At 37.8% G+C, this 27,753-nt stretch overlaps 1 protein-coding gene across 1 annotated transcript in view; it reads left to right on the forward strand.

Moving 5' to 3' along the window:
• The first annotated feature begins 14,932 nt into the window (after positions 1-14,932).
• LOC135141609 (hemicentin-1) overlaps positions 14,933-27,753 on the forward strand; it is a 173,851-nt gene continuing 161,030 nt past the window's right edge. Inside the window, exons 1-2 of the mRNA XM_064072863.1 lie at positions 14,933-15,141; positions 22,371-22,423. Of these exons, the coding sequence (XP_063928933.1) occupies positions 22,375-22,423 (49 nt within the window). The 5' untranslated portion in view covers positions 14,933-15,141; positions 22,371-22,374. The remainder of the gene's footprint in view (positions 15,142-22,370; positions 22,424-27,753) is intronic.

Below are 27,753 nucleotides of genomic sequence, written 5' to 3' on the forward strand. Positions count from 1 at the left end.
AATAATTGCTTTAGGAACGTTTTGACACGCACTAGGCCATCCTCAGACTTAATAACACCCTAATATAGTCACACATAGAAATGAACGAATAAATGTTTACCCGCACTGTCAAATTTTGAATAAAACCAGACTTTTCTTTTCTTAAAGTGGCGACTTTCGAACCGAAATGAAAATATCCGCAACCGTGTTAATGTTAAAATTAAAAACCTTTCAGCTTTATGCGGTCCCTTTTTCAACATTTTAGAGAGAATATTAAAATACAGTAGTAGTCGCGACAGGTTTTGTAAAATAAGACGATTTAGTGTACGTGTCTCTTAAAATTCTTGAATATCAAGTCGAAAAAGTTACACGAAACTGCACTTCTTTTCATTATGAACCCAGATTAAAAATGGACTTGCATTAAAGTATTATCAAACGACCTTGACTGTGTACTACAGTCGACACTAGATGCACTTCGAAGCTTAAACAACGTTTTCAATACTGTGACATTTTATCTTTTTGGTGGGGAGTACTGTGGCGGCATGTCATGTAAAAACGGCGATAGGTAGTTCACTAATTTGTATATTACCCTGCTTGTTTCTAAACTTAGTTTTCGCTGTGTACCATTATATGTTAACTAAAAAGAGATCCGTAAAGCTAAATTTATAGATGATGAATTTTAAATGCAGTTTTGATTTAGTTGTTGGTTTTTAAAATTTTAGTAGTAATTTATGGAGTAAAATGCACGAAAATATTGATATAACAGATCAAATATGGAAATATTTACGTTTACGTCGACGTGCAGTACTAAAAATATAGAATATTGAATCTTTGTTGATTTATTGGTGTTTTTATATTTGTCGTTTAATTTTAGTTTCGTAAATAAAATGGAAGCAAATTGTGCAGAGAAAAAGTATTCCAGAATCGTCCCGAACATGACGCGTATTCATGCGTCATAGGTGTTTTTTCGTGCGAGGAGGAATCTCATCAAACAATAATATATTGTTCATGTTTTTAAGTGCACGAAATGGTGTCCTAGTACGATATTGTAATTTGTACAACAATCATGTCTGGCCATAAAACGTTAAAAAACTGCCCTATATGTTATTCTTCTTTTATTCCGTATTGTAGCCGAGAGTGAACATTTTTTATTCATGTTTCTCCGCGTCAGACTTTTCACAACATAAATAATATAAACATATATTATTTTGTAATGTATAACTATTACACATTTAGAGGGTGGGCCAAATTGCGCTATATCCAAATATAGATAAGATGCTTGGTGTTATATCTAGCTTATGATATTGTGGTAGCTTCAGTTCATAATTAAAGACCTCTTCAGCGAAATTGTTGACATAGACGATTTATGTTTGCAATTTGTCGACCAATGTATGTTGCATAACTTAATTCAACAACTTCGAGTTATTGCTACTTGCTCAGAGAATACGCTAACGGAGTTTCGTGTAAATTAAACGAACAAACTGGCGGCAATATTGGCTGCAGCTGCTGCGGGTTAAGAATCGGCGTCCGATTTTCAAATTCGTTTGAATGTAAATGCTGGTGTTGTTTTAAGTTAAACATGATGATAAAAGCGTGTCGGGTAGGAATCGTTTAGTTTAGCGTCGCTTTGCAGCTAAGTTTTAATTATGTATGTAGATTTTTATTGGATTTGATTTGCAGTTGGAAGTAGTGTTGTATTGAACGTCGACCGGGGCGAAACAGAGGGCGGCTTGGTAGCATTGTAATTACAGTTTCATTGTGTTAGTGATTGAATTTCTGTTTTGAGCGTGCGAAGAAGAGAATCTTTTTGTTTCGCTGTAAGTAACGAATGGAGCAATTCTATTAAATAGCAACTAATATGCAAACGTATGTAAATTAAAATGTATATCTCATCGGGGATCTTCGCAGCTCAACCTTTGTGTTAGATGTAAATACTGTATTAAGTTCGCTAATCAAGAAAATGAACTTACAGAATTAACCACCAACTCGATGTTCGCCCCAGAAGTAGCGATTATTTTGAATTACGTCAGTCTATTTGTTTTTAGGTTAAAACGGCTGGAACAGGTTTCGAAAAGCCGAGGTTGTGTAATTGACAGCTCCATTTAATAAGTGGTGACTGGAAAGTTTTGTTATATAAAAGTTTTTAGTAGGAAAACCTAATCATAATCAAGTTAATGGCTCAACGGTCGACAATGAGCTATGAAACTGTCAAACTGTGTGAAAATGAATGTAAATTTAAGCGGTAATTTATTTCTATATAAAACATAATCCAAAGAGACTTTAATGTAATGAAGTAAATGGAGTGAGAATTTTACTTCGGCCACTTTTGTGCCCGAAGAAAACACCTACGATAAGGACTCGTTTTTAACTTGATGATTATTGCAGAGGAAAGACGCTAAAGCGAACTCCCGAACACGATAAAATTGCAAATGTATACCCAGCGACGAAATTGCATCCGACAATTTTTCACGCCGAACTACACCGATGCTCTCAATTAGCAAAAATGCGGCTCTCGTGTGACGCGCAGGTGACGCTCGATTACTCCATGCGGTTTCGCTTCGTACGTGTAGCTTTAATAACAACCGAGATACGTTTGCCCACTAGGCTCGGGGACTAAGGCCTATAACTCAGACCTTTGAGATTCTTGCCGCAGCCACCGAGATATCTCGACGAGTACATTATAGAACGTTTCCCGCATTATGTGGCCTAGACATGTGCTTCAAGTGCAAGAGTTGAGCCGTGCTAACCCAATAGCTAACAACACCATATTGTTAATAAACTCTGCCTTGTAAATTGTTACTGTTACTGTTATCGGGGTATTTTTCACTCAGATATAAACGCGGCTTCTGAATCCGCGAAATCCAGAATAATTAAACGATATTGTACGCTTATTTTTTCGCTACATAGCTGGCTTTCACATAATTGCCGCTTTACATCAACGTTAACTGTATTCAATACTATTTCCAACGCGTGTTACGTCATATTCACCAATTCATACGATTCCATTTCTATATTAAAAACACGCTCTTAAAAAATTAAATCACCAGATTACGCAATCGCGTCTCCATAGTGAGCCACTCGTGACGTCATAGTCCAAAAACGAGCTCGCTTTGGACTCAAAACAATATTAATCGTTTCACCGCATGCACGGAGCACGCAGTTGTGGTGCTTTTATCCCACACAAGCACCTATATTTTTCTGGGTATTTATGCTTTAACGGTAAGTGCGAAATAGCTTCGTACTGTGAGATCCTGTACAAATACGTTGTAAAATGTAAAAGCTAATACGGGTCATATATGTTTTACGGCCATAATTAATTGCGTTTCTGCGTTGGATTGATTTTTTTTAATGCAAAGGGATGCTTTTAGTTCTAAAAATAAAAACGAAAATGGACTCAAGTTCCGGGATAACGAAGTTAAGTCTTCGAAGGGTTAATGGTTTAAGGCGACGTAACGCTTAGTGTAAAGTCTAATTCAGGAAACTAAATTATTATCATTACGGTATATTCCATTTGTAATAATTTCTCGAAACAATTTACCCGAAAGATTAATTTTAGCAACTGTGCAGGGACTAATATCGTTAGAAGAGAATTTTAAAAATTCACGTTTTCTAATATGATGGTAATGCATTCAGATCTCTTATTTTAATACGGGAATTGGAGTGGGACTGCCCGTTATTATTCTAGGCAATAGCTTTGATAAGTCCTTAAATAAATAATGACCCGGCATGAATAATAAGTGTCACAGCTTTATTAGTGTGTATCAAGTCAAAAACATTTTGATTAAATCTAAGCCCATTTGTGGGGAATCAACTTTAGTACATTTAGTGCTTTTGAAATCTGTAATACAGTAATGATTATTTCGTTGAAGTACGGCGAGGAAAAAAGGCACAGGCATTTAGATATCGCCCGCAATGTATTTATTTGCGCGGATGCTTTTAACTTAATTAAACATTATCTATTTAACGTTTAGTTTTTATAAGTGAAAATGGAAAGCTTCCGCCGCTGCTACTTATTTATACCTTCGATTAATATTCGTTTTGCTGATTAATCAATCTTAGCTTCGCTTCATAATAATAAATCAAAGTCGAATGAAAAGAAATTTGTTCCACTGAACTGAGAATGATATTTTTTGATAGTAGACAGGCCGAGTTTATTAAAACGGCAACGACGCACCTTCAAAGCGAAATTTGATTTTCCATAATCATTATTACAATTCTGCTCTTCTCACTCTCTTTCGACTGATTACAAGCTGCCTACATTATATTTATTGGCTAACAAATGCCCTAATTTACCCTCGACGAAACAAGAAACAAGAACGTGGAATTTTGCAAAAACGCAGCATAAATTTTCTTACTCGCTTTCTATTAATATTTATTTCGCCACGCCAACGGTGAATTTTAGTCATTTGTCTACATTCACCCCAAGAAATACAGAGTGTATTAACAAAGAGGCAAAAATTAACCAGAATACTGTTTCGAATGTAATTACGGATGTTACAAATTGTATTAACTCGCAACGAAAAAATTGCACCTAGTTGAGCTAGCTCGGGCGCCAGTTTTTTAAAGTTTCTTGTAAACAAAATTACCACTTGACATATTTGTGTACGGGAACTAGTTAACATTGTAACTCTGTTAGTTGATTATCGTACTGAAAAGAGTTTACAATATTTGTCAAAAAAATGGACTTACGAGTTTTAATCATCCATCATTTTTTTATGTGGAACGTCATTTCGTACAATAAATTAAATACAGGTCTACAATCGTTCCGACAGCAAAATGCGCAGACCAAAGATCTATGAAGATAACTATTATGGGCTTTGTGCCGCTATCTTTCTGGTTTCATGTACAAATATAAAATATTATGTATGGATTAATTAAAATTATTAATTACATTTGCAAATGCCATCAGCTTTGATATATTGAATTTTTGTTGCATTTTGTGTTTACAAATGCAGATCGGCAACATGAATAAATTTATCAAAAATATTCCGGCGAAGCTTTATCTTATAGATTACATGCGGTGGCTTTACCTTACATCATTTGCTTCATTTAGCAGAAAATTAGCCTACATAAGTTTTATAAATAACTTCTATAAACTTAAAAAATGACTACTAACTAAAGCTTTTCAACTATGGCGGATGCGCCGGGTTTGCGAATACATCACGATTTGGATTTTGTGCTTTTTTTCTTAAAGCTTAAGCTTGAATAACCGAACAAAATAATAAAGGATCAAGCTTTATGTTTCACAGTGATTTAAGTTTTGCTTTCAGCTGTGTATAGGAAAGAACTGTAACCAGGCGTTTCACAAAAATGTGCGCATGCGCGCGTGCCCACAAATACACAGAATGAAAAACCGAGAGAGGAAGGCGTAAATTAACCCTGATTTGAAAAAGTTTATTGATCAGTTTACAATGTATAAATATTTAAAGGTGACACTTAATTTAAAATGTTACTGTGTTACTAAAATAATCTTAGGTGATTATGATAACAAAAAATGTGTATAAAAATAAATAAAAAGTTCAAAATCCATAATTTACGAAATTATGACATTATTACGAGGTGACATTTAATTTAACAATGCCACAAACAGAGATTCGGCGCTAACGAAGCCTACTTCTGTTTTGTTAATTTCACATCAATTATTCAATAAGCGTTTGATGTTCGTTTGCAAAAATAACTTTGCTGTCCACATCAATTTGTTATTATTGTCCTCATATTTATTATTTAAAATATGTTAAATGGTTATTATTTATTAGTTAATATTAACTCACTTGTTGTGGAATGGTGTTCGTTTATTTTTAGTTTTGCATGTTGATTTTAATTTGGTTATAATAGGAATCGAGGCGAGCGCAGCGAGCCGTTTTAATTGAACACATTGTCTACAATATGGCGCACAGCCAATGCTCAACGACATTCATTGATGAAAAAATTTTACACAGAACTATTCTCTTGTAATATTTATGACGCTACTTGTCTTTGTGAAATCGTAAAGTACACAATTTTAACAATTCATTCCATTATTCATCTACCGACTGTGCTTTGTTATCAATTTCACTCTATTATCGAACCGTAAAGGTTACTTGAATATAGTTCAGTACATCTCCGGAAAAATTGTGGTTACTAGTGAAATTACATCATGACAAATGTGACAGTTTTAAATTTTCTACCGGGTGAAATGTCATCCCAGTACCTCTAATCTTCAGCGACACAATTCCGTGTTAATACAGCGGCTAAAAATATGAATGTAGCGGGACACGGCGGCGTGTGCGTTAATAAATTTCGCAAATGATTATTTTATTAATTTAAAATGCTTTGATTTGGTCCGTTTCACCTCACCCACCGTTATTCATTATTATTGGATTACAACGTTGCAATGGTCGGAAAACTATAAAATGCATAACGAATGTTATAAAAATTGAATGAAGCGTTTCTCTATTGATCCGACACGACCCAGCATGTCATAGTTTTAAGCGCAACAATTAGTAGCAAGTTGAAACATGATTCCGTGTTATCGATTTCGGTATGAATTTTGCAGCGTTCCGATAAAATTTGGCGAAATTTATAAGGGACGAAAACATTGTGGGTCGCTTGGCCATTCTACACGCTCGAGAGAGCTCAAAAATCGATCTCGGGCGTCTTGGGCCCAGTCAAAAATTGATGGTAGTGGATTATTTAGCTGGTCTAATCGGCTCGGTGGAGGTAATTCATTTAGGGAAATGTACATCCCCACGACAAAAGTAACGACACAACGATAAATCCGAAACTACACACTACCATGGTTGATATCTTAAGATCCTTCTAGAATAGAGGTGAGAAGAATGAGGACACAACTCTTATTTCATCTTTAATTTAATTGACGTTTGTCGGAGAAGGTGTGCCAACATTCGACAGTAAATTTCATAGCTGCCAACTAAGGTTGTCAAAATAACTAAATTTACTTTGAAGTTTTTTTATTTTAAACTAAAGACGTTAAGTTTCCTACCCCTTTCTTGAAAATTATCACCAGAAATTTAACGTAAATACTGACCACTTTTGGTCACTAGATGTTGACATTGTTTCCAATTTTTCCCTTTCTCTTTCTGGACGGTGTTGCTGGTATTAGGGCCACTTTAATTCGTTTTATTTTCGATTGTTTTTACTCTGCCTCAGTTATTGTGTTAAACCTTTCCCGCTTGAAATTGAAGAAGATTTTTACAAAACCAGTGTGGGTTTTTCAGAGAGCGTATTTTAATTAACACGTAGGTTACTATAAAAAGAGTTAAACCAACTGATAAAAAAGGGCAATCCCGCTTTGGATGAGAAATTAAATTCCAATATTCAAATCATACACCAGGTCTATATAATTATATTAATATCTCTTATAATTCAACATCATGCGAGAAATGTTTGCAGAGCAGATTTAAATGCTCAAAATGAAATCGAGGATTATTGTTATAGTCATTATACTAATCTTATTATGTGATTACGTGATGGTCATATTTTGCCATCAGGTGTCACTAATTTTAAAACATTATTAGCAGCCATTGCTTTGGAAATTGGTGCGTCATTACGGGTATTACACTAAAAGGTCCTATTAATAAATCTTTCCTCTTTTTAGAGACAAGAGTAAAACACGTGCACAAAAAGTTACCTCATAAGAAAAATTCTACCATCGGTAATTAAGCAACCGAGACTAATGAAGTGCTTCCCTCTTAAAAGTTAACCACAAGTTAATATTAGCCTGTTTTGGACCATTCGGTGCAATGCTCAACCTCTTTATGTTTTGTAGGTACTAATAACCCTGACCAGTACTCCACTCATGGGTTGTACAACGAAGCCATGACAACGGTACCAATGAGCAGGGGATTTCGTAACAGCCGCGCCGCGCCAACGCCGCTGGAACATTTATTGAACGCAGCGACAAAATAGCTTCCGACACAACAGCCCTGTCAAAATACCCCGATATGCATTTTTTGTAGATAAAAAAGAAATTATTAATTTTTGTTTTACAAAATACACCTGTGTTAAGAATGTTATTTTTGGTTTTGATTGATTTACAGAAATGTTCAAAATTTGTATATTTGATACAAAAAGAGATCAGGTCAAGACAAGTCAGGTCCGGCCAGGTCAGGTCAGGTCAGGTCAGGTCAGGTCAGGTCAGATCGGGTCAGGTCAGGTCAGGTCAGGTCCAATGCAGAATAGGCGGGGTGTATATAAAAATTGATGACAGTGTAATATACTTAGGAGTGTGGTATGATAAGGACATACGCATGACAACCCATCTGGTGAAGGCGTTGACGAAAGCGGAAGGATCTTCAACCAACTCAGTAGGCTGATGCCAAATATAGGTGGACCTGGTTCGAACAGCAGAATCCTGCTCTGTAGCGTAGCCTACTCAAAGTTTCTACATGGAGCACCGGTCGGGAAGAGAGCTCTGGTGTATGAGAAATATGAGACGATGGGAGAGAGCTTCCAAAGAAGGTTGGCGATCCGAATATGTAGCGTTTGTCTTTCACTCTTTCAGTTACCCTGTGTTAAGAACGCCGCTTGTGTTTCCTCTGAAGCCTTGAAAACACTCAAACGTTGTGTAATATACACGTAGCGCATATCGAACTGTGGCCACGGAGACGCTGCAGGTTCTAGCGGGAATACCACCGCTGGACCTAATAGTGCATGAAACGGTCAGAATATACGAAGGCGCAGAAAAGGGAGCCGCACAAGAGGATGTGTTGGAGAAGTGGAAAGAAAGATGCTGCAGGCAGACGGGCAAATTGGTGTGGACTAAGCGGCTCATAGGAGACCTTGGAAGATGGATCAAGAAAAAACATGGAAGACTGAACTACTATCTGGTGCAGCTACTAACATGATATGGAAGAAAGTCCTGACTGATGGTATAGTGGCGAAGTGGATACACCGGAGCATACATTCTTCCGATGCAACCGCTGGAATGCACAAAGATTGCAGCTCCAATTGGAAGTGATACTCACACCTGAGAACTTGGTCGAGAAAATGCTAGACACAGCGGAAAACTGGCGTGCGGTCATTGGGATGGCTCGAGAAATCTTGGGCTCCAAAGAGGAGGACGCACGCAGACGGAAACGTGAAAACAACGGAAGATAGGATGCAATGGCGACCAACCACTCCCCCGAAGTAATGCCAACACCGTTTCAGGGGGGTAGGAGAACAGCTAGTCGAGGAAGATCTGCATTGATAACATAGAGTTGGACGGGCCGGGGTACCACAGGACTTAGTCCTTGGTCCATTGCTTTGGATCGTCTTCTACGACGATCTACTAAGATTCAAGATCCCTGGAGTGACCCAGGTAGGTTTTGCCGATGATCTGGTACTGAGTGTTGAGGCAGAAACCCAGAATACGCCGGAATACATAGCCAATAAAGCTCTTGATATGGTGGTCAGATGGATGGAGATAAGGAAGATGGAACTGGCATTCGAGAAGACTGAATCACTTATATTATACGGTCCTAGGAAAAGGGACAGTGTTAAATTTAAAATCAGGAATACCGAAATTAGGACCTCAAATACTTGAGCGTAATTTTGGACGACAAATTAGATACGCGACGGATAAGGCGGAGAAGTCTATTGCCACCTGGGGTAAATTAATGCCCAACGATGGAGGGCCAACGAGTAGAACTAGAAAGATCCTGCTGAATGTGGTGGCAAATTCAATTATCCTGTATGGTATAAAGCTTGTGAGATAGCGAGAGGCTTCTAAGTACCCAGAGGAAGTCACTGTTAAGGATCACGTGCGCTTATCGCACTGCATCTACAGCGACAGTTCATGATATAGCCTTGAAGCCTCCCATAGACCTACTCGCACAGGAAAGGGGACTCCTATAGGAAAGGTCTAAGAAAGAAAAGATCACAACCATCATAAGGTAACAGGAAAGAAGATGAATGCTAAGAAGATGGTAGATGAGATGGGGAAAGGAGAATACGGCTGGCTGGACGGATATAGATCACAAACATAAAAAAATGGGTGGGATGTAAACACAAAAAACTGAATTTTCATCTAACCCAGTTTTTGACGGAACACATTTTTAGATGTCGTATGTGGGAGGAGAGAAGAAACATCCAATCAGAAATTGGGGATCAAATTCGTGCCAGGAACGTAATATACCTCATGCTAGGAAATGAAGAACATTGGAATGCAGTTTCCAAATTCATTATAAAGATAATCACGGTCAAAGAGGAAGAAGAATGGGTAAGACAAAATATGGAAAATCGAAATACCCAGATCCCGAACGACGTAATTTGAAGTTTTCTTTTTTTCTTTTCTGCCGCCCTAGTGACAAGAAAAGAGAACTGGCGAAAATTTGGCCACCAACCATCCCCCTGAAGCCATGTTAACACAACTGGTCGAGAACGGGGTTTTAGCCGGTAGTAGTCCTGACACCACCAGGGATGGTGGAAAGGAAGGCCCTGGTGTCTATGAGGGTTTCCCCTTTTACAGAAAAAAAAAGATCAGGTCAAGTCAGATTAGGTTAGACCAGGTCAGGTCAGGTCAGGTCAGGAGGTCAGTCTTTTTGGTTATGAATACGTGTTTAAAAAGAAGTGATTTCCCTAGAATGTGGAAGAGGGCGAAACTTGTGTTGATACTGAAGTATTCTGATACCAATGGAGAAAAGAAATACCGGCCGATCTGCATGTTGAGTACAGTTGGAAAATTACTTAAGAGGTTGCTGGGTCACAGAATTAGGGTGGAGGTAGAGAAGAAAGGGGGTTTATCACAAAGGCAGTACGGGTTCAGGAAACATAAGTCGACCACAGATGCGGTCACTAAGGTGGTGGAATTAACGAGAGAGGCTACACGTGGGAGCTATAAGTCTAAGAAACTTAGTATCATGATCAGTTTTGACGTTAGGAATGACTTTAACTCGGCGCCATGGGATAAAATACTTAAAACTTTAGAGACACATGGGGTATCGGGATACCTGATTAGGATGGTCGAAAGTTACTTCCAGAACAGGATGTTGGTCGTTGGAGAAGAGCGAAGTGAAATGGTACTGGGTAAGGGTTTTCCTCAGGGCTCCGTGCTTGGACTCTGGAACTTATTCTACAAGGGAATGTTGAGGTTAAGGATGCCACGTAAGACGGAGATGATAGCGTACGCCGACGACCTGGCACTGATGGTTAGATGATTAGAAAGGGTGATCGGGTGGATGGATGAGTAGGGGATGAAGCTGAGAGCAGAGAAAACGGGGTTGTAGTAACAGTTGAATGCCGAACAGGACATTCCTAGCAGTGGCAAGAGGAGGACCTTGGTTGGGGTTCCGGCGTGGATCGATATTGTAAAGGTCCAAAAGTACAGAAGGTTAATGGAAAGGTATCAAAGGAAGGCGCTACTTCGGGTCGCCTGCCTCAGCGTACGAAGCGCTATCAGTTATTACGTGCCCCGAAGCAGGGGAGAACAAACAGCAGAGGAAAAATGCAAAATGATGGGAAGCTGGCAGGAGAGACGGCAAAATGCGACGGTTGGGGCCTGGACAAGGAGATTGATCCCTAAGGTGCAAGACTGGATCGAGAGAGTTTAAGGAGGAATAGACCACTATGTCACACAATTTTTAACTGGTCACGGCTCCTTCGGGACGTACTTAAGAAGAATAGGGAAAGTTCACGAGGATACATGCAAGTACTGTGGAGGAATAGACGCGGCGGAGCATTTGTTGGGCTATGCGAGATGAGAGAAGGACAAGAGGGAAATCGGTATGTTGCTGCAAGAGGATCTTACGGTAGATAATTTTAGTAAGGTCGTCAAAGAAGGGAGGTGGGTAGACATTAAGGAAATGATCGGGAAGATAATGAGGCAGAAGGTAAGGGAAGAAGGACAAGATATATGATGGCGAGGTAACCCGACGCCCACTACGATGATATGCCCCAAGCGATTCCGTGGTTCGCGCCTAAAGGGTTTGACGGATGGGTAGGGGTTTTAGTGCGGGGTTGAAGGTCTCCCCTCCCCTAGAAGTGAAAAAAAAAGGTCAGGTCAAGTCAGGTCAAGTCATTTCAAGTCAGATCAAGTCAGGTCAAGTCAGGTCAAGTCGGGTCAAGTCAGGTCAAGTCAGGTCAAATCAGGTCAAGTCCAAGTCAGGTCTCTAGACAAAGCGGTAGCTGAAAAGAAAAGGCTTCGGGAAAACATAGTACAAAAATTGCAGGATAGGTGGCGAGAAAGTGAAGACAAATGGATAAAGAGATTCATACCCGACATTAGAGGATGGTATTATAGGACGCACGGAGGGATAAATTACCACCTGGCACAAGTCCTCAGCGGCCATAGGTGCTTTCAAAACTGTATAGGATAGGCAAGGTAGACAGCCCACGATGAGTATACTGTGGCCAAGATGATGATGCTGAGCACACTATGTTTGTATGTGTAAGATGGGCTGAAATAAGAAAGAGAGTTGAGCAGAAGATAAAGAGGAAACTTCAGCCTGAAAACATGGTTAACTGTATGCTAAGCGGCGAAGATCTATGGGATGCTGTAAATGAATGGGTAGAGGAAATTATAAATAAAAAAGGAAGAACAACAGAGAAAAAAAGGGAAGATGAATTGAAGGAAATCATTTGGATGAAGAAATGGTAGCGCCGTACCGTGCGGTTGGAGGGAAAAGGTGGGGTTTTAGTGGATATGGGGTCCTCGATGGACTCAGAGTCCTACACTCTCTCTCTCGAGGGAAGAACCATGACAGAGAGGTGCGTAAAGCATTTTCCCACCCAAAAAAAAAGTCAAGTCAGGTCAAGTCAGGTTATATCAGGTTGGGTCAAACTAAGGTACAAGAAGACATGGTGTCATATTGCGCATTTATTGTGACGTCATGAGGCTGTCATGACCGCCAACTTTACATTCTAGCTTGTTGCATATTCGTATTATCACTATCAACGAACGATGCCAAATTTTGAAGACATGTTATTAGCATCTGATTTTAACTTAGCACCTTCGAAGATAAGTTAACTCATCACAACCTCCGTTATAACCTCACATTTCACTGATAAATTGACATTTGGCAGCGTTCTAAGTTGACAGAAGAGCGTTTCAGGCAAGGCAATGTGACGTCACGTAGCTGGTGCGCAAAGCAGGCGAAAATTCATCTAGCGGAATGGTATACCGTGTCTTCTCGTACCTTGGGTCAGACCAGGTCACGTTTTTGATGATATTTGCGGTGGCAGTGGCGATTTTTAGATCTTGGGCTATTTTGACGGAATTATTTTGTTGTGACGGTATTTTATCGCAGCTATTTTGTTGTGAACCTATTTTTTATTGGGACATTTTTGTCCAGGCTAATTTATCGGGATACCCAAAATGTGAGGGGAGTTCCTGTGAGTTAGTATGGTTTTCCTGTGTAGTGCTTTTGCGACTCAGCCTTATCGTACCGAACTGAAGTACCCATGTGGGCACTGCATGCTATCGATCAGCGTCTTCGAATCCTCTGAACCCGAAGCAGCACTGTCTACTCAAGGCCACAGAACGACCTTGATCGGATTTTCATTTCTTTCAATTGTCACAAATTTTTTTAGTCAGATAGTTTTCTTATTTAGGTTTTGTACTGGTGCAGGAAATAAAGGACGAATATTTTTAAGTTTAACCGGAGTATTATTTCTGTCGCGGCCGCTCATGAGATCCACTGGAGATCGGTTTCTTCGGTTACGGTACCCAGGTGCTTTCTATGAGTGGAAGTTGGCGCCCGAGCAACCTCCTCCAGAAAGAACACCAACATCCGCGAAAGTGATATCTTCGTCAACACACTCCAACGTGTCTTCAGTGGTACGAACCGAACCGTCCTCGCCATCATCAACTCCCGGTAGGCAGTTCCGGTTTTTTAAACCTTCGGTACCATGTATTAGGAGAATGATTCTGGGTTCGGGGGGATCTACTCGCCTTGCGGTAGGGGGATGGCGGTGATCGGCCTTCTAGCCCCGGTTTTCATGGTTTTGACTAAACCAAGGTCCTAATTCCTCCATCTAAGTAAATATTACCAACAGGTTGAAGATGCCAGACCACTATCCTGGGCAAGGTATGACCCCTCCTAATGGGCAAGGTATGACCTCTCCTATGAGACATTTCATTGAAAACTCGTCGTAGTGGTTTAGGGTACTACACCATTGAAAATGGATGGTATCTTTGTTGTGTTAGTACAACTAATAATAGTGAGGTTATGATCAGAATGGTCCAGGAATGGTTGCAGACCCCGTCATTTTGTATTTGAAAAAGTACTCCCAACAATAGGGTCAATAATAAGGTACCAGTTTTAGCTTGATGATCAAGAACCGTAAGTTTGAAAACATTTCGGGGGGACAGGTTAAAATAACAATTGATTTTTGTTAAATGTTAAATTTGTGTCTTGAAAATGTTAGAAATATTGAAATTCTCTAAACGCCTTTGCTTTTAGCTTGAAGGGAGAATCTTGATTTAGTATAGTTTTTTAAATATCAATTAAAAAATTGAGTGTTTAAGCTCACGGCGACTGCAAGATTCACGGCGGCAGAAAACGACGGTTTGTCGGCAGGCGACATATGTATTAGCGAGACCGCGGCGTGAATTCGGCAGCGAAATATCTTTACCGCCTTGTATTTTATTACGTCGATATTTTTTTCTCGGATAAAAAAATAGTCATTTATTGTAACTGTCGTGTATGTCGCCTAATTCAGCGTGCAGAACATCAGTTTTGTCGGTCGGATAATTCCGAGCAGCGATTGACGGCAGGTGCGGACGGGTCTTAGCGAAAATGCGCCGGAAAATCGTGGCGAATTTAAGAGTCGATCGGCGATTAGCGGTAGGAAAATGATCGAATGTGACAAGTGTCAATTAATGTCCATTGGAAATATTGTGCCGGATCACACGCCGGGAAATCCATACCGACTGTTTGCGTTAAGTTTTGAGAGTAAATCGTGAAAATTCGTAGATGCTCGCCAATACCATCGCTTTGCCCGGAGTTTCCAAGTCAGTCTTTTAAAACCGACGCCGTTCACAAGACGCCTGCACCGCACGAGCTCCTGAAAGCACGCTGCTGAAAGCTGTAGACTTTCCGAAAATTTTTTTACAAGTTTGGAGCTTCTGAATCGGGCCGCTGATGCCGCATTCATGTTCTGCTGGGAGTATGAAGTGAAATAAGTGACTCTGTGTGCGGCTCGTGTTCTGCGGCTATTAGCAAATGCGCCTCGAGAACTAAGGTGGGTTTACAATTTCTTGTCAAAAAATCTCGACCGATTTGTCTTCATTCATCTTGTTTCGTCGCTGTACAAACGCAACGATTTAATATAGACCGTGTCGAATTTGCGCGATTTGAGAAAATGTGCAAGAAACGTCCCGGCTAATGCACTTGCTACTCAACTCTATAAATTATGCATGTTGAGGTATTTTCCAAAGAGAGTTCAATGCCTAAATTCTGGACGGTCATTAAGCCCCCAAATAAATTACCACCGAAACGTAAAGCCCCACAAAACATGATTCAAATAATTACTCCCAATTGTAAAACGCGTTCGGTTTGATTTCTTTCATCAATTTCTTTATTGACACCACCGAAAATTTAAAAATACGCACCCCCGATTTTTTTTTGTTCCGATTTTATTCACGCTTATAATTTTTAGAAAATTAATTATTAGACATTTATTCAAACTCATTTGCATGCGCTGAAAAATATGTAAAACATATACATATACAGGGCGTTTTAAATGCGGCTCCCCCATTACCATTTTTCAAAAAACGACTGAAAATAGAAATACGATACATTATTTATAGTATTATAATAAACTTTTTGAATGTTTTAATAATTTTTTTGAAAATATCGATCCAATGGATTTTTTACAGACAAAAGATAATACTGTTTAACGTCGGACTACCAAATATGGCCGCACCAAGAGGCAATGGTTCGGACCGGCCGTGAAACTTCAATTTCTTTTTGTCATTTACAAAATCATTTATTGTTATTTTATTGACTTGATAATTTAATTTTAATTAATTTAATAAATGTTTCATAATTTGAAAATATTTTTCAAAATTTCTAAATTGTTTTTCTCTATCAAATAAAAAGTTGAACAATTGCATTTTAAATTTTCATAAATTAATTGTAGGAAATATCCGTAAAAATTTACACAAACTAATTGATAATTTTATAAAGTAACTAATTCGATATTAAAAGGTTATTTAATTGTCGCCTGTTGCCTAAAAATGTTGAAAACTGAAAAAGATCGTTTATCCTTAACCAAAGTTCAGGGGGAAATTAAATTTGATGACTTGTGGTATAAATTTTACGCTGAAAAATTCACTGAAAACACGTTAAATGGGAGCATAGCTGGTTATTGGCAAATAACTTTGGCCTCTTTCAGGGCTTTTTATCTTCTGACAACTGAAACCAAATTTTTATCGCTTTGTAACTTTTTTGTAAAATGTGATGCCAGTCCAGCAGGTCCCATTACAATTAATTTTTGGTCTGAATTTGTTTTCAGAAGAGAAATATGTATCGGATTTGTGTGGAAAAAGTGCTATGCAATTAATTAATACGAATATATCGCCCACACGAATCGGTCATCCAATTTCAGCAATTTTTCAAAAAATATTTATAAATGAATTTGTGAATTAAATAACGTTTCTATTTTTAAATATTTTGTTGTATATGTTGTAATTATAATTACTACAGAACATAGCGTTTGCACTTTGTAAAGTGTTACATTGTGGTATAGAGCTTTCTGAAGTCGTAAATTTGTAGTTTAGTTCAGTTTTCCATTATGGAACTGGATTAATACATCTAGTGTGCTTGCCTAGCATGTTTTGGTGTTAGTCAATTTTGACGCAACAGATGACTATTATTGCTATAAAACTTTTAAACTCCATTTAAATGCAACGCCCGAATTGAACTTTTTGTACTGAATAATCCGTTATCGGAGGTCCGTCTATAGCATTGTCGTTCGTGTACAAGACTCGCGTGATTGATTCCACCCGCACAAAAGCTGAAACAATGCCTCCATAACGCGACTTTTATTCTCTCTTTGTAACGAATGGCATTTTTGAAAAGACTTGCTCTAGGCGTACCTCATGGCCAATTTAAACTGAACGTGTCAAATCCCAAATTCCTCACACACTAGAGCCCTCATACACTATTTAATGGAGCTGGCATCTTGGGACGGGTTACAATCGCGACACATGCAGATTTACATAGCGGCAGCCCTCGTTTTACCCCTTTTGGCTTAAAAATCCGCCAAACTTGTCAACTTCAAATACCGGATTAGCCGCGCTGTCATGTTACGAACTATGCGCTCTTTTAAACCAACAGTTTAACAAAAATTAATTAATGTAAGTTTCGTGGAGGGCAAATAACAATTTCTGAGTGAAATACAAGAACAAACTTTGTGCATGTATTAAGTTTGGGGAAGCTCGACACACAGAAAACAATATTGTGGTAGGAATTTTGGGGATTGCTGGTGATAAGATAGCGGATGTTGTTGTTTTCCTAGGTGATTACGGCAGCGATATTTCTAATTTGGTTTTTAAAAACTTGTAAAATACGTTTACGGCCTAATCATAAAAACACTACGAAAGCTGATCGCCGGTGACAGATAAATTGAGTGTAGCAGTTTAGGATTAACGTCAAAGAAGAGAAGGCTTACAATCAACGTCAATATGATTTTAAGCTCAATTTTTTCAGTTATTGCTATTAAACCAAAGCGATAATGACGACAAGTCGTACGCAATTCACTTTTTTCAGATTTTTTATGGACTGCTTTCACGAAGTGAACCACAAGCCCCACTATATAACCACTCACGACTTAAAATAATTAAATATCGACTCCGCTAAGGTTAAAAATCAAATTCAGACAGTCTAAGTACATATAATATATCTTTTCATAAATCTGCCGTTTATTTAACACCTGGAGGCGTTCTTTCCGAATAATGTATTCCCAGCACTGAGAGGTCAAAAAACGAAGCAACCATTATGTGTAGAGGTACAAAAAAACCATATACATTGACGTCACACACCCCGTAATGAAATTGACGCTTCGAGCCTTTTTCTTTTAAAAGTACGAAGCGAATTTTCGATAAGTTAGTTTTACCATATTGCAATCCATTAGGAATCAATTGATTGCGTTATTCGCTTAGCCGCTCTGCCATAAACCAATTTACCTACAGAAATATTGTTATGTTCACCGGTCGTAAATTCGCAGTAGGTGCGAAAAGGATATTTCCAGATCAGCTTGTAAATATGAGAAGTACGAAGATGTTGTGAGAATCGTAAAGGGGTTAGATACACCCAATTAATTAACAAGCCAGTACAAATTAAAATGAGCCTGCAATTCTCGTAAAATGCGAGTAAGAGACCACGAATGTTTCAAGAGTCAATTTAATTACTGAGAGGGTTTCGAACTCCCCTCATATCGCGGAACGACAAAAATGCGTTAGCGAAACGAAAAAATAAGTGAATTAATTTTTAGTTTTTTCAAATTGGTAGTAGAAAGGTTACCGATGAAGGTCACGGGAGTAGAAAATGTGTGTCTGACCTTGGGTGAAGGTGTCGTTTCTACCACATCGGTGACCTCGAATGTTGGATACTTTCTATTTTGCCTGAGCTCGTTATTGTGATTGAACTGAGTGTAAACGAACGTCGATAAAATCCTGACAACAAAAAATGTGTTAGGAAAAATCAGTTGAAATAATTTCCTGCTGCTTTCATGAAAGATGAGGTTTAAGGAGGCGGCTAAATATATTTGTGTGAGGTGTTGGAAATGAAATTAATTTATTCATGATGTAATCATAATTGGGAGTAATTATTGAGGGAATTATTTATATGTTTTGGCGTTAATTGATGGTCTATTAAATAATTTCAGCGAACCTGTGTCGATTAAACCGTGAATTTACATAAATCGATGTAGTACCCCCAAAGTTCTAAATTTGCTCTCTTAGCGTTAATTTTATAAAGATTTTGAGCATTATTGCGTCCCTTTGATATCGCAGTGTTCGATTGTTTAACTTTCCACACCGCTTCATTACTTTGCAAATTACCTTTTAATACCGAAATATATAAGGCGATTTATTTAAAATTCTCCAGGGGACCGTTTAATGGTCACGATATAATTAGTTTAATGCCTCTGCAACATATTTCAGGAAAATTCATATTCTAGGCCCTGAAATGTTTCCGAATTGCTCGATAAGGCGAAATGTGATTAATTTACAAAGTGCTTCACGACATTGTGGTAAAAATAGACGTAATCATCAACAACAATCAATGACAAAGTCGTAATCAAATAAATTTTTATGTAAAGTTATTGGTCACACTAACATATTATGTTATGTTTCCTCTTATCACGACACATCGTAAATTTTGTTAACAAAACAAGAAACGACAAAATAGCCGCTTATCTGATTTTGATCAGGTTTGTTTATCAGTTTCGGTGTTCGGCAAGAATCAATTCTTATATAATTTTTTGCGAGATTCGAGATAAAGTACTCCGGAATACGAAGGCAAAGAGGATTTCTCTGAAATTGAAGTAGGATAAAACGACAAGGTGGAAGTTTTTGTTCGCTTTATAGATTATATAAAAATCTAAAAAGTTAGCAAACAGATCGCGCATCGATTTTCCGAAATAATCGCCTGAATCCGTCTTTAAAAAAAAAAACGTTTATTTTAGCAGCTGCACAAAACTCGTTTAATAATATGTTGCTATCGATTTCGGATTAAAATCGTTTGAAGTACTTACGATTATAAAAGCGCCGTAAATTAATTTTTTTGTCATATTGTTCCCAACTTAATTTAACTTTTGTTAGCTTGCGTTATTAATAAAGTGAGCTAAAATGAAATGATTCAATTTTGCTAGCGAGGCGGCTGTGCTTGCGATAATTATTTCGCCATGTATATGCTCAATCAACATTTAAATCTACTACCCGAAAAAACACTTGTTACGGGCAAATTATGAAATATTTGCTCTTTTATTACTCCAGCGAGGACTAAAAAAAATGTTGAGATAATTAATTTCACTTTGTCACCTCCTAAAAACACAAAAATGCAGTTTTCTTGATAATTAATTTCGTAAAAATTGGCGACCAGACAATTAACATTTACACTGAAGATACAAGAAAGTTCTGTGAAAATAACTTGACGAGATTTTTTAATTTTGTGTGAACTGCCCCTTCCACAACTTCCAGACAGACGAGCAAACTTATTTAAATGAAATTAATTGAAAGAAAGCAAAACTTCTCGCAACTTTTAATGTAAATATTTAATCACAACTTGTTTGGACCATAACATTGACTTAACTTGTCATTTTCGTTTACGATTAGTTCGTGCAGTTACAACTTTTAATTACAACACAATTTGAATTATCTTCCAGGGGATTTATTTCTCTGACAAGCCACTTGACACAACGGATAAACTTTTACATTGTAGCAACTACAAATTATGTTTATGGTTCAACTTGTCTTAATGATTGACCGACACAGGAAAAACAAGTCGTTCAGTTCAGACGAGTTGGACAACTTTATCTTTATTACAGGTTTTTACAAATCAAAGCAATCGTTTCATTTTATATGCGCCATATACTTAGACGTAGTGAAGTAAAATCCCAGAGAAAATTGTTTGCGCTCAGATTGATCGCAATTTTGATACACATCTTTACATTCGATATTTATAGCTCTGAAACGCCTTTTTCAAAAAAGAATATTTCATTTACAAAGTGGATAAGTTGGTGCATTCATCCTTGATTTACATTTGATAGATGTCGCGACTCGAGTAGGATTTAGCGCCGATTTCACATTTACATTTTTTTTTTAATAGTAAACCCAGCAGGGTTAATTAAGTACGTAGTTAATTACATCAAGATTGTTCAGTCGCTGTTAAAATTTTAAAACATTGCTTCCTAAGTTGTCACACCCTAGAAAACACTTTACCGTGTAACGAACGAATAAATCTAAAAAAATCAGATATGTGTTTACATTATTCAGACGTTTTCCATGTCATCAATCTCCAAACACTGCATAATATAAATGCAAATCAAGTTTAAAATCGCAAGGTTATCACCAGCCAGTTATTTTCTGCAAAATATGGTTAAAAATAAAATAAACTTCGCCAAAAATAAGCACCAAACGAAATTACGTGTCGCGTTAGCACAGTCCACCTAGGAGAATGACTTTCAGCAAAAGTAAATGAAAATTTGCGCTTGCAAATTATGATGGGAATGAAATATGTAAAATAGAGTCAAAGCCTTGTCTGAGACGTGTTACGCGAAATATAAGCAGGATTTCGCAATCATTTACATATGGTACACCGTCACCTCAAACGTGATTGAAACGAATTGTCGCAAATCGAATTAAATTTTGTGATTAATTTTAATTGACCGAATAAAGGTAAATTAATTCTTCGTATCAAACTAAATTGACGTACAGCGCTAAAACGAGCATGTGTTAATGGATTTGAATTCATATCTCTATATTAATTCGCGTTCGATCAATTAAGTCGAATTACTTTTTGATCGAACCGAATTTTACATGATTGTGTGGAACGAAACTAGCGCGTTCCAAACAGGGAGAGTTTCCATAAATTTCCGAAACCTCAATCAGTTGCGGTTTGCCTGATGTAACTACCGATTTTATAACGGAAAAAGAACCATTATTTGTCATATTTTAATGTCACTGTGTTAATTAGTAGAAGACGTGGTTCAGAGTAGTAGAAATGGTCCCTCTGACCTTGAAAGCAGGTGCCTCTTCTACTTGACGCAATGTAGGGTGGGTTTTACTCTGTCTTTTACTGTGAAAAAACGTGTTTATTGTCCCAATTGACGTCTCAGTTAACATTATATTGTGAGCAGAGCGAAAGTCGCAGATTCATTCACGATAGTGTAAAGGAGCGAAAAATTTCAATAAATTCCTGGAACGTCGGCGCAAATTAGCATTTTCGCTTTATTCAGTTAAAGTACTATTTTACAGTAGTGGGGTGGTATATTCATGCCGGTTCTACTGAGCAAAAAAATAACAAATGAGTGTTTTGCATAATAGAAACGTCCACACATAATTGCTGAACATTTGCGCGTAATATGACATTACGGTGCAGTGTTTATCTTGTAGTTTGACAGAATCACGGTCGGATAAGATAATATTTAGTTGTTTAGTTAGCGATAATAATATTGGCGTAGCAGTCAACTAGAGAAAGTTTGTGTTGTTACGTTTGTTGGAAGTTTTATTTATGAAAAAAGTTAAAACTTCCAAACTCGATATAATTGGGAAGTAAATCCCATCATTTACTAATGAAGTTCACTATTAACAAAGTTTTCGAGCTTCTCAACTGTAATTAAGATTTTTAGAAAAATGCGACATTTGTAACTGATAAAAGCTCTCAGCATCAAAGAAAGAATTTTGAGTGGGAAGTGCTTTCCCTTTTTTGTGTAAAATAATTTTAATTTCTCTTAATTGCTTTTAGGACAATGGATTGCAGAGTCTTGCTGTTGTGGCTATCTACGAACTGGATACACGGTAAGAATGCGTAATTTTCACTCACACCGCAACACGTACCATTCGTTCACCTGTTTTCTAAATTCAAATAACGTATTCCGGCCAGTTAGACACAAGCATGTAAACTAATCACTTGCAGAGAAGTTGCAAACTGCAATACGCCACTCGATACTGTTGAGGATTGTTGTTAGCATTGCACCACTGCCGGTGATATACAACGGAACATAATTTGCAGCAAAATCTGCTGCAACGCAATTTGATCCGGCGGTCGAAAAAACGCTTCCACCCCCTTTTATTTCCAAGTACGTAATGATTATTATTTAACCGGCGCGAATCTAATCGAATCGTATTTTAATTGAGCCAAATAAGCGCCGAATTCGATTCGAAATTCAGAAAACGTGCGCCTAACTTCCTCCACCCAATTACGGCCGTCATAGAACGGACTGTTTATTTTTGAAATTGATTTTTGCCGAGTGCGATACCCCCCGAAAATTTCAAATCGCGTTAGCCGATCTATCGATTAGGCAATTAACGATTAGCAACCGGTTGCGCGTGCGCCGGGAAACCGGTTTGGCGGAATTGAAACCGGTTTCTCGAGCGGCTCGTTCGGATGGAGTGTAATTTTGCGCGATATATTGTGTTAGGAAGCGAGCGCGCGACACATGTAAACAAGCTGTGTGCAGAGTTATACAATATTTAATATAGTCGAAATTTAATAATATTTCAGTGTTAACATTAACCCTCTGGGATCAATTTGAACCCAATTTAGTCAATGCTCGGAGCGCCCTGACAAGATCCGTACAGAAAATTGTTGTATTTTTGTATGCTTTATAAAAAGCTTCTTACAGCTGGAGATAGCTTTTGATATCGAAAAACGGATTCATCACTCAATATGAATTCGGCAAGTTGCAGGAAACCTTTTCTATGAAAATAGGGATTTTCAAGACGGTACCTTTTTAGCACGCCCTAAATACCCCTTTGATGTTCGGCGTACGGATTATTCGCGTAAAATTAATTTATAATGTTCGAATTTTAAAGTCACTATCTCTGGAAACTTAATCTCCGTTAGCGTACGGATTATTTTGATATAGAGAGAAACCTACAATGCACTTATTGACGATGACTCCATTTTCTACCGACTGATCAAACACTTTGTTGTCTACTTTCCAAATTCAAACAACCGTGATTAATTTTCTCTAATGTGACATTAACTACATTTATTGCGACGCAATGCCCATTCACAATAAATTATTTATTAACGATGGAATAAAATTTTACACACTACACTTACAACGGAGTTATTGCATAATGAACATAAAGTCAAATTTACGGGCGATTCTAAAAGTTCCGGTCAGCCTAAAAGGGAAAAACAATTTCTCTTAACACAACTACATAAAATTCACCTGATCCTGATATTAATCGAATAATGGAGATAACTGCCTGCATAGACCATTAGTCGATAACAAATCCAATAATCGTTAATTAATCCACAATCCGACCATTGTGAAACGCGACAGGATAACGCCACCCCAATCGATGAAATAATTTTCACCTCACATCACCTACAATGTTTCATTTATGATCACCGAAGATGCTCCATCCGTACGAGTATGGCACGATAATACATTTTATTGCCGCAAGAAGTTCAAGTTTTGCGCTTTAAATCTGGGCAAAGCACGACATTTGGACCTACAATCACATCAGGCGTGCTATTTTAACGTTCACGCGAAATTTGAACCGATATTACATATTTGTGTAAAAATCTCGTTATAGGTTAAGAATTCTCCCCGACTTTTAAAGGTAAGCGTTACAATTTGCATTCTAATTTGGAGTATTATTATGTATTTGTTTCCACTTGTATCCGTATTGAAATATTGAAAGCGAGCTCGTTTTTGTTTGGCGACGTCACGATTAGGAAAAGATTTGAGGCTTAACTATTAGATTGACCTGCTCTACTTCACTGCCGCGTGGCTTGTGCGCCTAATGCCAGTGAGATTTCTGATGAGCCAAAGGATGAAAAGGCTTGACGTTTCTGGCTGTCGGTTGTAAACTGCGTGACGAAGTTTTAACTTGAATGTGTTTTTGAGGGATGCTGTTGTTGCGCTATATAATTTATGTAACATAGATATATCACCGGTAAAAAATGAAAACATCATGTCAGAAGTTTCGCGAACGCTTTCGCATTTAGCAAAGCGTTTCGGTGGCGTAGCACCAGGTAATCTGGCAGTTTAATGTGTTCCCTTGTTTTTGACCGCGTTCTGCGTCATCACGTGTTCAACAAAAAGAATAAATAATCACGCATCAAAGATTTTTTTGATGAGTGAATTTTTTTATTTGTCGGTTTTATGTTTATATTTTGGATAAGATCTGGCACGAAGGGTTGAAAACTGATGAACGTTGGCAGATCCGGGCTCAACATGTAGCCATTATATATTTTCGAGATCGATGATGTAACGTCGGTTTAAAAATATATTTATGAATAATTAAGTCACGTAGTTAGGTTTCGTTTTGTTTAATAAAGGGATTTGCATGATGAAAATGTAATGTTTTCTAAAAATAAAAAGTGCGTTACCAGAAGGAGCAATAAAAATATTTACGTTCGCAAAAGGTTGAAGTGCGTTCTCGGTAAAGGATTACTTTTTATTAAGAATAACTTTTACGTAACGATATGTTTGCGATGAGAGGCAGCGAGGGATCGACTCGTTGTTATTAACCCGCTTTGTAAAAAGTTGGGGAATTTTTCAGCGTTTATTTTCATTTCAATATTGAAACTCAAGAGTAACTCAAACATATTACGCCCCTACTTATAAACACGGTTTGCGTTATGGAGATCTTTACATGGAAATCAATGGTTATATAAGCTCGTAGAAAATTATTACCGAATTTCTTGTTACATTTAATAAAATCCATATTACTCTTCCCATCCCGAATCTTGATTTAATCCACGTTTAATTTCCTTCGGTACAGCAGGTGAGGGTTAGTGCTAAAGTGAGTTCATGTTTGAACAACTTGATGACATAAACTGAATTCCACCTTAAACCTCGCTAAATAAATTATGGCGAGGTGCATAGAAAGTTACCTTTTCGAATGATACATAGAATTAAACAATTTGTAAAGTTTTGCTGCTCCAGAAAACTTGACAATTTATGCGAATACACACCTACCACGGTTCGCACAAATTTTACACATAAGAAGCAATTTGCTGTTATCTGTTAACATTGCACGATTAAATTTCCGGCCTATTAACGCTCTTCCACCTGTATTTAACGCGTCCTTACTCAAAAAGTAGCCGTGCCGGCGAGGAAAATATGCGACGCCGTTCACGATTTGTTACGATTAGTAGAAAAGGTCCCTTCGACCTTGAGAGAAGCGCACTTTCTACTACCCCGATAACCTTGAACGCGTACGACTTTCTACTCGCTAGCCAAAGGTCGTCGCTGAACTATATTGATGAGGGCTCGGAAGTTTTTGCATTTGTGATAATAAATGCGTGCGTTAGCGAACACCGAAAACATTTTAAAATGGTGTAATAATTTTTCTCGGACAAAAAATATCCAATAAATATATATACACCGAAATATTTCACATGTCTAAGGATGAGAAAGTTTGGAGGCATAAATCTAAAACATGACACTTTCTTTAATATGTTGCAGCTCGCGACGAAACTCGAATTCCTTGGCTTCATTTGTGCGCGAGGGACATATTTTTCAGATTTTGTTGGTTTAAGGAGAGAGGGAAATTATTTTATAATTGTCGGGATGACGTTTGAAATGTTTGATGTTATTACGTGTAAATACTGTGTACTTTATATTGATGATGTTTACTTTTGAGATTTTGAAAGGATCGTATTTAAAAGAAAATTAAAGTGTAGAATGGGGCGTAGGTGGCTGAAATGAGGTAGGTGGTCGTTGCGTAACTTTTGTAATCAATGAAGTTGTGCAGGTTTTACGTTGTCGAGGTTTCTTTTATGATTTCTTTGTTGGGTCCTTTAAAAAGGACATGAATAAACAAACAATCTGTAGTGGACGACGGAAGTGATGACGCATGGAGTTAGCGGAATAAAAATGAGTATTGTTCGGGACAAATTGGAGCATGTGTGCGTAGATTGATGCCCGGTAATCTAGTGGGACCGTGTATGTGTTAGAACAAGCAGTGTCGCTCTTTCATATTATCCTATATTGAATGTTCTTGCCCGTTGAGCTTAAAGTGGTTTTTGTTCGGAAACGTACTTCTGCTGATGGACTAATGGATGTAAATTCAAATTTTATGTCCACTCATGAATATTTCTATTGAATACCTCGGGTGGACGGTCCTCTTTTTATCACCATATCTCATTTGGCTGCTGAATGAATGATTTGACAATACGCGTAAGAGCTTTGTGTAATCGCATAATAAAAGTTTAATCGGAGCATCGAATGCAATTTAATTTATTTATAGAGAAGTGGTTTATTCAAATTCTTGGACATTTGGATTTCAGTTTAGAAATGGAAAGAATTTCAAAGTGTCGATAAGAGGTTATGCAGGTAAGCATCATTCGTAGTGTTATGGCCGGTCTATGCTAAGCGTTCGAAGGCTTACCCGGAATCCCCATAACATTCTGAACGCGGGCTTATAAGCATCGCATCAGAAACCAACCCTAGAATAGTAAGCAGGACCTATGTATGCTAATTTACTTCGATTTTGAACTACCCCACTCGAGTCGCTACCTAAGTACTCCGATTCATTTACATAAATTTGTAAACAAAACAACGTTTATTTGACTTTGATTGGCAAATTTACCAGAATAAATAATAATCCTCATAAGCGCGAGGCTTTTACAAAGCTCACTCGCGCAACTTCATCTCCAGGAAATTCGATACAAAACAACTTTTACAATTATTGACTCCCATAACTACCGTGATTAATTCCTAAAAGGCTTACCTATGCGGCAAATTCAACCCACGAACTTAATTACTTCCAAACTATATACTTTTAAATTCAATAAATCCACTAACAAGCTATTTTACAACTTGTCGATTCGATAAACGGCTACAAAATTAACACTCAATTGACACTTAATTGTCTCTTCGACCCTATTTACGCTGCGCGTTATTGCCAGATTCGTCACAACAACAAAAATGCCACACCATGGATGTCACACTTGTTATTCATCTTTTCATCGCCAAATAAACTGTTTTCCATTTATGACACATTGTATCAAGGCCGACGCATTCCTGCACACCACAACATCGACGTTAATTAACACACAAACTTTCCCATCCGACACCAGCACACAAACTCCAACTTGCACGCAAAAATATCAAACAGAAAATTCTATAAATGTCATATCTCCGTTATTTCACTCTCGTCTG

This window comes from Zophobas morio, unplaced genomic scaffold (assembly GCF_036711695.1).
Source record: "Zophobas morio isolate AGI-343-1 ecotype UQ-CSIRO unplaced genomic scaffold, CSIRO_AGI_Zmor_V1 ptg000044l, whole genome shotgun sequence".
Taxonomy (NCBI): domain Eukaryota; kingdom Metazoa; phylum Arthropoda; class Insecta; order Coleoptera; family Tenebrionidae; genus Zophobas; species Zophobas morio.